At 38.6% G+C, this 10,814-nt stretch overlaps 1 protein-coding gene across 1 annotated transcript in view; it reads left to right on the top strand.

The window, feature by feature from the left end:
• Positions 1-2,071: 2,071 nt before the first annotated feature.
• etnppl (ethanolamine-phosphate phospho-lyase) overlaps positions 2,072-10,814 on the top strand; it is a 33,908-nt gene continuing 25,165 nt past the window's right edge. The window contains exons 1-5 of the mRNA XM_024434984.2: positions 2,072-2,236; positions 2,993-3,111; positions 4,179-4,338; positions 8,567-8,641; positions 9,130-9,223. Of these exons, the coding sequence (XP_024290752.1) occupies positions 2,178-2,236; positions 2,993-3,111; positions 4,179-4,338; positions 8,567-8,641; positions 9,130-9,223 (507 nt within the window). The 5' untranslated portion in view covers positions 2,072-2,177. The remainder of the gene's footprint in view (positions 2,237-2,992; positions 3,112-4,178; positions 4,339-8,566; positions 8,642-9,129; positions 9,224-10,814) is intronic.

Here is a 10,814-nt window from a genome sequence, read left to right as displayed (position 1 = left end):
CCAGTCGGCCAGGATCTGCCAGTCGGACAGGATCCGCCAGTCGGCCAGGATCCGCCAGATCCGCCAGTCAGCCAGGATCTGCCAGTCAGCCAGGATCTGCTGAAACCACCAGCCAGCCAGGATCTGGTAGATCTACCTAACTGCCTGAGCTTTCTCTCACTCCCGAGCTTTCTCTCACTCCCGAGCTTTCTCTCACTCCCGAGCTTTCTCTCACTCCCGAGCTTCCTCAGTCCCGAGCTGTCCATCAGTCCCGATCTGCTCCTCAGTCCAGTGGGGTTCTGGGTGAGGACTACTAGGCCATGGTCGGCGGCGAGGGTGGACTATCCAGGGACGCGAGGAGAGGGGACTAAGACATTGACTGAGTGGGTTCCACGTCCCGCGCCGGAGCCGCCACCATGGACAGACGCCCACCCGGTCCCTCCCTATTGTTTTGAGGTGCGTTCGGGAGTCCGCACCTTAGGGGGGGTTCTGTCACGCCCTGGTCTAAGTATTTTGTGTTTTTCTTCATGTATTGGGTCAGGCCAGGGTGTGGCATGGGGTTTTTGTATTGTGGTGTGTTTTGTCTTGGGGTTTTGGTGTGTATGTATTGGGATTGTAGCTAGTGGGGTTATCTAGCAAAGTATATGGCTGTCTGGAGTGGTTCTCAATCAGAGGCAGGTGTTTATCGTTGTCTCTGATTGGGAACCATATTTAGGCAGCCATATTCTTTGAGTTTGTCGTGGGTGATTGTCCTTAGTGTCGTTGTTCCTATCTCTTTGTTTATTTACACTAGTATAGGCTGTTTCGGTTTTCGTTACGTTCTTTGTTTTGTAGTGTTTGTGTTAATTCGTGTTTTACATTGTTCATTAAACATGGATCGCAATCTACACGCTGCAGTTTGGTCCGACTCTCCTTCACACCAAGAGAACCGTAACATATAATGTGATTTGATGTTGTTTTATCTGTGGCCAATGACCTTGAACTTTCTTGGATGGGCCCTTCTAATGTAACTCTATGGCAGCGTTCAAGGGTCTTGAATTTTCATACTCTACCCGTAGATTTTGTGGCGACATGGTGTCCCCATGAGTGACAGAACACTGAGCCAATTATGGCGCAACTAGAGAACATTACCAACCCCTACTCTGTGTATTTTCCGCTGGCTGCCCCACCACAGAAAACACTGAGCTAGGCTGAAACACCTGCATTATGGAGCTGCCTTACTCAAGAAAGCAAAATAGAGACCAAGTTTTTATGCGGCTTTATTTTTTTATATATATATTTTTTTTAATTGCAAACTGATATGTGTCACGTATTAATGACAAAATAACATGCAAAACAGCTAAGCAGGTGGGGCTCTGCCCGGAATGACGGGTTGCCACTGCACATAATACAACACAGAAAAATATTTGATAAACAATGTTAATCTTACCAAAGATGGCCATCAGTGTTCTTATGTCGATGGCCTTCTTGGCAACAGGTCAAAAGAGGTAAGTAGAATGGGTAAGTATATGAATATGAACATACTGTACATTTGCATTCAAACACACATACTATTAGCTAGAGTATGTGTGAAAACAGAGGCTACATAGCTACATTTCAATAGGACTAGCAAACAGCAACCAACAATCCTGTTTGTCTTCTTCTGAGGTCAGGAAAAACCGATGACGTCTGGCTGTAGTGTTGTGACTACTTATTTATGATCAATATCAAGTATTAAAAACTCTACCTGATTACTATTGAAAGCCTGTGTAGTAAAGCTGTAATGTTTTGACTACTTATTTACTACCGACATCAAGTAGTAAAAATCTCTACCTGTTTATTAAAACTTTTGTTTTCCTAATTAACACTACCAAACTCTACTTGTGTATCTTGAGTAGTGCATCAACTACACATTCACTACACAATCCCTACGTGTCTTTTCATATTCACTACTGCACGAATAGGTTTCGTGTAGTAATTCAGTACTTTATCATGAGTTATAGGCTAATCATGCGTCACCAGCTGTGACTTGCGGTCAGTGTCCTTGCGTTGCCGTATTCACAGCAGAAATGAAAATGTGTCTAGAGGGCAGTATTGTGCTGCAAATCCGTGTGCGTGCGTGTGCCTGCGCGGGTCCGTTGCAACGCAATTTCTGGACTGACAAAACGGAGATAAATGAGGGACAACTGATCATTTTCTCTGAATGAAAGAACGCCAGGATGACAGCAGAAATGTTTCCTAAGGAGAAGACCATCGATCTTCGGAAAAAGCACATTGGGTAAGACATCGTTTTTTTATAGCCTGTATGCTACTGTGTTTAATAGTCAAATGTCTTCCAAATTCTGCACTGGTTGCTGAGACTATAAGAAAGTATTTTAAATGTAATTACAATAAAGCTATATCACAGGAACTTTCTATTTCGGGAACATTGAAATAATGCCAAAAGAAATGCATGTAATTTTTTATCGAATGTGTATGCTATAAGCAATGCCTGACAGAACGTGAGTCCTTTCTCAATTCGAGAGTTAACGTTACCAACATGCCACACAATAACTTGAGATACGTGTCATCTCTTGTCTCAAACCAGAAGTGAAAGAACGTGGTCTAACTGAAATAGGATACTTTTTAAAGTTTCCTTCTTTTCAACACAACAATTATATTTTCCGTAAAAGGTATAGGTTATCGTGACTTTATGTGTGCTATTAGCAACGATAATGATCCTCTTTTATTATATAAACTGACAGGGAAGCCTAAGGATAGTGGTTGGCTATGCATTATTTTTAGACCAACCTTATTCATTTTACTGAATTGCATTTCGAATAAAGAAGGTTATTTTTGTTCAAGACAACAAGTCAATTTTAGTATCTTTGCCTCCTATATGTATGTACACTTATTTCTAGTTATGCCTAGATGCCTTGCCCTTTATGGCACAGGAGGTAGTGAGTGCACATTTCCCTGCAACCAAGAACCAGGATGACCACCATGACCACCAATTGCTACAGTATCAATGTATTAAGACTCCGTTCTCTTGCAGTCCATCATGTAAGGTGTTCTTCAGCCATGATCCCATCAAGATTGTGCGGGCCAAAGGCCAGTACATGTATGACGAGAATGGTGTGCGATACTTGGACTGCATCAACAACGTTGCACACGGTGAGTGCAGGCACAAACACATTATTCACTTACATAGACAGTGACATCACACACTCACTGCAGTGATTTTAGTGTAGAACATGATATGGTCACAGGATCTGATGAAGAAACTGACAGATGTATTGCATACTAAGTTTGCTAGCTTTTGACTGACTAAACCCAATAGAAATTAATGTACAGTACCACTCAAACGTTTGGACACACCTACTCATTCCAGGATTTGTCTTTATTTTTACTATTTTCTACATTGTAGAATAATAGTGAATACATCAAAACTATTAAATAACACATATGGAATCATGTAGTAACCAAAAAAAAGTGTTAAAGAAATCAAAATAGGTAGAACAGTTCAAATAAGCAAAGAGAAACGACAGTCCATCATTACTTGAAGACATGGTTCAGTCAATATGAAAACGAAAATGTCAAGAACTATGAACGTTTCTTTAAGTGCAGTTGCAAAAACCATGAAGCGCTATAATATGGACTTGTTCTTTTACCAAATAGGGCTATCTTCTATATACCAACCCTACCTTGTCACAACACAACTGATTGGCTCAAACGCATTAAGGAAAGACATTCCACAAATTAACTTTTAATAAGGCACACCTGTTAATTGAAATGCCTTCCAGGTGACTACCTCATGAAGCTGGTTGAGAGAATGCCAAGTGTGGAAAGCTGTCATCAAGGCAAAGGGTGGCTACTTTGAAGAATCTCAAATATAAAATATATTTTGATTTCTTTAATACTTTGTTGTTTACTACAACTATATGTGTTATTTAATAGTTTTGATGTCTTCACTACTATTCTACAATGTAGAAAATAGTAAAAATAAAGAAAAGCCCTTGATTGAGTAGGTATGTCCAAACTTTTGACTGGTAATGTATTTCCATGCAAGAGCAACACAATTACATTTTGTAAAGTATTACCCCTTTCCCTCATCACTACCTAATATCAGGAAGCCAACACTTCTGCAGCCCAGCAGAATGATACAAAACAAATTGAGCAATTTCAATTATATGATTGCCATTAAATTGTAGACCAATTCTATGGTGTGCTTGACTCCCCAGTGGGTCACAGTCACCCAATGGTGGTGAAGGCTGGGGCTGAACAGATGGAACTACTGAATACTAACTCACGCTTCCTGCATGATAACCTTGTCCAGTACGCCCAGAGGCTGCAGGCTACTCTACCTGAAAAGCTCTCTGTTTGCTACTTTGTCAACTCAGGGTATGTACATGGTCATTTCAGTCAATGTTTTTAAACAGTGCCTTCAGAAAGTGCTCCAGAGTGGCGCAGCGGTCTAAGGCACTGCATCTTAGTGCTTGAGGTGTCACTACAGACACCCTGGTTTGAATCCAGGCTGTATCACAACCGGCCGTGATTGAGAGTCCCATAGGGTGGCACACAATTGGGCCGGTGTTGGCAGTCATTGTAAATAAGAATTTGTTCTTAACTGACTTGCCTAGTTAAATCAAATTTGAAAAAGACTATTAACAACCCTTGCCTTTTTCCAATTGTTGTGTTACAGCCTGAATTTAAAATAGATTAAATTGCATTTTTTTGTCACACACAATACCCCGTAATGTCAAAGGGAAGCTATGTTTTTCCAAAATTTTCCAAATTAATTAAAAATGAAAAGTCAATAGGTATTTAAGCCCTTCATTATGGCAAGCCTAAATAAGTTCAGGGGTAAACATTTGCTTAACAAGTCACATAATAAGTTGCATGAAGTCACTCTGTGTGCAATACTATTGTTTAACTGGGTTTTTGGATGACTACGTCACCTCTGTACCCCACACATACAATTATCTGTATGGTCCCTCAGTCAAGCAATTCATTTCAAACACAGATTAAACCACAAAGACCAGAGAGATTTTCCAATGCCTCGCAAAGAAGCCTCCTGCTTGTAATAAGTCACTAAAGTAAAACAGCAAAAAATGTGGCAAAGAAATTAACTTTATTTCCTGAATACAACGTGTTATGTTCAGAGCAAATCCAACACAACACATCACTGAGTACTACTCTTCATATTTTCAAGCTTAGTGTTTGCTGCATCATGTTATAGCTATGCTTGTTAAGGTTTGGGAGGGGGGGTTAGGATAAAAAAAGAAAAGGAATGGAGCTAAGCACAGGCAAAATCCTAGAGGAAAACCTGGTTCAGTCTGCTTTACACCAGTCACTGGGAGATGAATTCACCTTTCAGCAGGACAATAACCAAAACACAAGGCCAAATCTACACTGGAGTTGCTTACCAAGAAGACAGTGAATGTTCCGGAGTGGCCGAGTTACAGGTTTTACTTAAATCTACAACCTGAAAATGGTTGTAAATGATTAACAACCAATTTGACAGAGCTTGAAGAATTTTGAAAATAATAATGGCAACAATTTCTAAAAACATGTTTTCACTTTGTCATTATGTGGTATTGTCTGTAGATGGGTTAGGGAAAGGAAATCTATTTAATACATTTGAAATTCAAGCTGTAATACAACAAAATGTGGAATAAGTCAAGGTATATGAATACTTTCTGAAGGCACTGTATATCTCTGCAGGTGATCTTTCTATCTGGTCAAAATCACTGATACAGATCCCCCTCCACCCTCTGGTGGTATGGATAACGTATTATTATGTCTCCAGAGAAACCTATATTCAAATAAAGGTCCTATCTATCAAATTACTAAAACGGAATTAGGTGGACTTTAAAAAAATTCCATATTGTGCTCCTGAGTGGCACAGTGGTTCAAGGCACTGCATCTCAGTGCAAGAGGTGTCACTACAGACCCTGGTTCAATTCCAGGCTATATCACAGTCAGCTGTGATTGGGAGTCCCATAGGGTGGCGCAGAATTGGCCCAGTGTCGTCCCGGCTGGGGTAGACCGTCATTGTAAATAAGTATTTGTTCTTAACTGACTTGCCTAGTTACATTAAATAAAAATATTGGTACAGAAACACTAAACAATTATTTAGATTAATGAAGAACAAGTTGATTGACAAAGTCATGAAACATTTGAACAATTTAATAAACCACTATTCAGCAATGATATCAAAATGCCTCTGGGGTCAAAATGATAGTATGAGGGTGGTTTGTGAACACAAACATTGTATCTACTTCTTGTGAACAATTACCATTTTTTGCATCAAGAGCTCAGCTCAATAACAGATAAGCACTGAGCCAAAGATGGTAGAATTTGCAAACACTCACTGGCATTTTGAAATATGGCTTCTCCATTACAAAAATCAAGATTACTCTGTCCAAAGTTACAGTAACATGTGTGTGTAAACAGGCAGATAGAGACAGACATACAGACAGACTGGAACAGTGTCAAGTCCCAGCTATGGGCTTTGGAATGCACACACGTGCAATTTTTAGGACACCTCTCAGAACTGGTCTAGACACCGCGTCCTTACACGTGACTGGTAGGGACAACCTGTTATTCTGCAAAAATAAGACCTTTGACCTGTATTCATAACAAAGTACAGAGTAAAAGATAAAAAATACCCTTAATGCAATCAAAACTTTGAAACTGATACTTTGATGTTTTCTGATTTTAGTTTAAACAACACTCTTTTTGCTCCAAGGCAAAACCATGTTTGAATAATGCTGCATTCATGTGCTAGTCTGAACTAGGAAACTCATACATGTCTGGTTTGCGAACTGTTTGTAGTTATACAATGTTCAACCACTAGCACGTGAATGAATCATTGGTATCCAGTTGAGTTTCTTTTACTTCTACACAGTAAATATTGCTTTATTGATTGAATGAATCTAAGCACATATCCCTAGTGAATATTTTTTTTTGCTTGCTAAACTTTCACAAACTGGCTTTGACTTGGCAAAAATAGTTGAAAGTGTATAAATTGGCCCTATTCATCTCAAGAAGTACTAGATGGAGAACCAGTGCCAGAACTCTGCTACCTCATATCCACATGTAATTGCTACATAGTGATATCAATTACAGACAGCATATTTTGTAAGTAGTTTTTAAGATTAGAAATTGTGGTGGACAAGGCTGCTATTTTTGTATAAATATTATGTTAAACCCAGCAACATGGTCAGAAGACCACTATGCATGTGAGTGTTAATAGTACCCAGCTGTACAAAAAAGCTTTTGCTCTAATGATAATGTTTCTATCTGTCATTTGTTATAACAAAACCACAAGGTAAACATAAACTAGGATTTATATTACATCTATATTGTTTATATGCATCTAAAGCTGTTATGTTTTAATGTCTCATTTGATTTTCCTGTGTTTTATGTACAGTAATTTTCCATACTATGAGGTTGGAATAATACTGTGAAATTGAGAAAATTATGATAATACCCTTTGAATAGACTGCCTGAAATTTCAGCCTGTTTTGGTGGGATGGAGTTTTGGCCTGCCTGGTGACATCACCAGTTGGTAAATTAGTTAAAAAACGAATAAGAAAGATTGTTCCAAATCTCTCAGCCAAGATCAGCTCGTTTTCAGTTTTCCCCTCCCCACACAGACCACTCCCAGCTAAATTCTTGCTTGAGAAATTGCTCTTTGCTAAGAAGCTGTTTTTGGACATTTTTATTGAAAACAGGCATATTTTTTTGATATTGAGATAAAAGTTTGATATTACGATTTAAAAAACTGCTTCATTGGACCTTTAAGCCAATTTCCTGCAATTCTACAATTTATCTATGTAGCTGAGAGAATTTTTCTATTTTAAAGCAAATTTCATGAGATTTTACATATTCTGCCATGGAGCTGAGAGAAAATGTAAAAAAAAAACATTTGGTCATTTAGCAGACACTCTTATCCAGAGCAATTTACAGGAGCAATTAGTGCCTTGCTTCAGGGCACAGACCAATTTTTCACAGAGTGGGCTCAGTGATTCAAACCAGCAACCTTTCCATTACTGGCCCAAGACTCTTATCCACTGAACCACCCATGTTGCAATTTTAAAGCACATTTCCTGCAATGCTATGCATTTTGCCATGGATAATGTTGTGTTCTTATGCTCAAGCATAATAACGAAATCAAAACTGCTAAATTCATTGTTTTGGGAATTTTGAATTCTAGCTTTTATTTTGGTGATTGTTAGTTCTCAAAGATGATATTATAAAACATATATAGGTCTATTATATTTTCGACATACTTTATATCTAGTTTTAGTTTAAGTTTACACTGAAAGCGCATTTCCATCCCAAAATGTATAAAAAAATCATATTTAAAAAAAAAAACTTTGTTTGTAAAAAATGCTTAGGTGGCCCGCCCAAATATTGCAATGGCAGAAAAATCCCTGTAATGCGAAGATGGTATGGTTATCCAATAATTTGCAACAATAGATGGCCATTCTATCCCTTTATGCAGGGCTGTTAAATATAAACTCTTGTTACTCTTAAACTCTTAACTGTGATATCCAGGGCCAAGTCTGTGTATTCTGTGGTGACTGTGTAACTGAAGTGAACTTTACCCTTTGAACTTCAGCTCTGAAGCCAACGACCTGGCACTCAGACTGGCCTGGGAGTACACAGGCCACAAAGACGTCATAACGTTGGACAAGTAAGTCAACACTGTGGGTGTAGGCATTTGTGTTTGCGACAAGTGAAAAGTTTGCACCTGTTATATTATAGGGAGAATAAAACATAAAAGAACAGAAGGTAAAATTAAAACCAGGATCTGATCTTAATGTAAAGAAGAAGTGTAAATACAGAGTTTAAAACGTTGTCTCTCTCCAATAATAACATCTGCATACTTTGCACAGTTGCAAATTCTTTGTAAGTTGTTCTCTCTAGAGCAGTACTAACTAGTACTAAGCACTAACTAACCCAGACTCGTCTTAGATAATATGCCATCTGGTCCAAATGTTAATTATTCTGCTAACGTGATTTTTTTGTGCCCTAAATGTGCATATGTGTTAGAGAGTTCTATGATCAATGTTCACTTATAACACGTCATTAACCAAATTTACTCTAGATTTCATTGAGAATCTGGTATTTCATCTGTCACCATCAGTGTTTTCAAATTTTTCCACGTTCCTCTATTTGCAGTGCCTATCACGGCCACGTGTCATCGCTCATTAACATCAGCCCTTATAAATTTCACCAGCTGGCCAATGCAGAGCAGAGCAAATCTGTTCACGTGGTAAGTATCCCGGTCCGTCTGCCACCGCAGAAATGAAAACATCATGACTCAACATGGTCCATTGGATTTGACAGGGTAGTGTGTGAAACAGGCATAGTAAAGTAGGAAGCAATCCCACAGGTCATGTTCTTGTTCTTATTCTGATAAGATACATACTGTTTTAAGGCGCCGTTTCTCTTTGATGCAGCGATAAAGTTCCTAAGATCAGTCACCTTGATATTATAGATGAAGTCTGATGTGGCTGGTTGTAGGATATCCTACTATAATGTTTCATGCTATGTGAACTACGTCAGCCTGTCTCACCACCTTATATGGATTATTAATGTGGGTTGATATGAGAAATTGTCTCGCTAAACTGAGAACCGGAAAATCTAGCATCACTTATTTTCAACCGCAAGATAGAATATGTACATACTGTATCTCAAGTTTGTACTAATGTAATTACTTACCAACTCAAATTTGTAGCTTGCTTGTTTAACAGTAACATGCCTGGTCTCAGTTCTTTTTGAGCCATCACGTGTCACTCCTTGTCACTCATTTGTCAGGAGTTGACATCATAGCACAAACAGATCTGGAACCATGATAATGTTTGAATAGCCTACCCAGGTGTGAAAGTAAGCCGGTCCGGTACGGGTTTACCGGCAAAATAAGTAGTGGGTGTACATCACACCGGTAAAACATGAGCGTATCACAAGAATTGAAACAAAGATGGCAAGAAATCTGTAGGCTATTACACCATCATTTATCATTACCAACTATCAGTCACATTAACATTTTTAGAATGGACTTGAAAATGGGTGGTATACGCTCCAAAATGAAGTGTGGTTCAACGTGAACAATCCAATTTTGCCAAGACAGAGAGGACTGGCCGGAACAGTCCTCCAAATGTCATTTCACTTTTTGGTGTTTTAATAGGCGTCTCTTTCCATTTAGCAAATGGCAGGTGCACAGTGAACTGTTTTAGATAGTGGAATTATTTTAGAGTGGTGAATGTTCGCAGGTAGCCTACTTTTTTAAGTGATTTATTTGACAATCAGATGAAAACATCATGCCTGGTTGTGTTCATGTCACATTAAAAGTTATACATTTTTACAGTTAAATGACATGTCTTTAAAAAAAAAATCTGTACATGCACACATACAGTTCGGAAGTTTACATACACTTAGGTTACAAACACTTGTTTTTCAACCACTCCACAAATTTCTTGTTAACAAACTATAGTTTTGGCAAGTCGGTTAGGACATTTAGTTTGTGCATGACACAAGTCATTTTTCCAACAATTGTTTAAAGACAAATTATTTCACTTATAATTCACTGTATCACAATTCCAGTGGGTCAGAAGTTTACATACACTAAGTTGACTGTGTCTTTAAACAGCTTGGAAAATTCCAGAAAAGGATGTCATGGCTTTAGAAGCTTCTGATAGGCTAATTGAAATGATTTGAGTCAATTGGAGGTGTACCTGTGGATGTATTTCAAGACCTACCTTCAGACTCAGTGCCTCTTTGCTTGACATCATGGGAAAATCTAAAATAAACCAGCCAATACCTCAGAAAAAAATGTGTATACCTCCACAAGTTTGGTTCATCCT

The sequence above is a fragment of the Oncorhynchus tshawytscha genome, linkage group LG10 (assembly GCF_018296145.1).
Source record: "Oncorhynchus tshawytscha isolate Ot180627B linkage group LG10, Otsh_v2.0, whole genome shotgun sequence".
Classification (NCBI taxonomy): Eukaryota; Metazoa; Chordata; class Actinopteri; order Salmoniformes; family Salmonidae; genus Oncorhynchus; species Oncorhynchus tshawytscha.
This window is presented reverse-complemented; position numbering and strand designations above follow the sequence as displayed.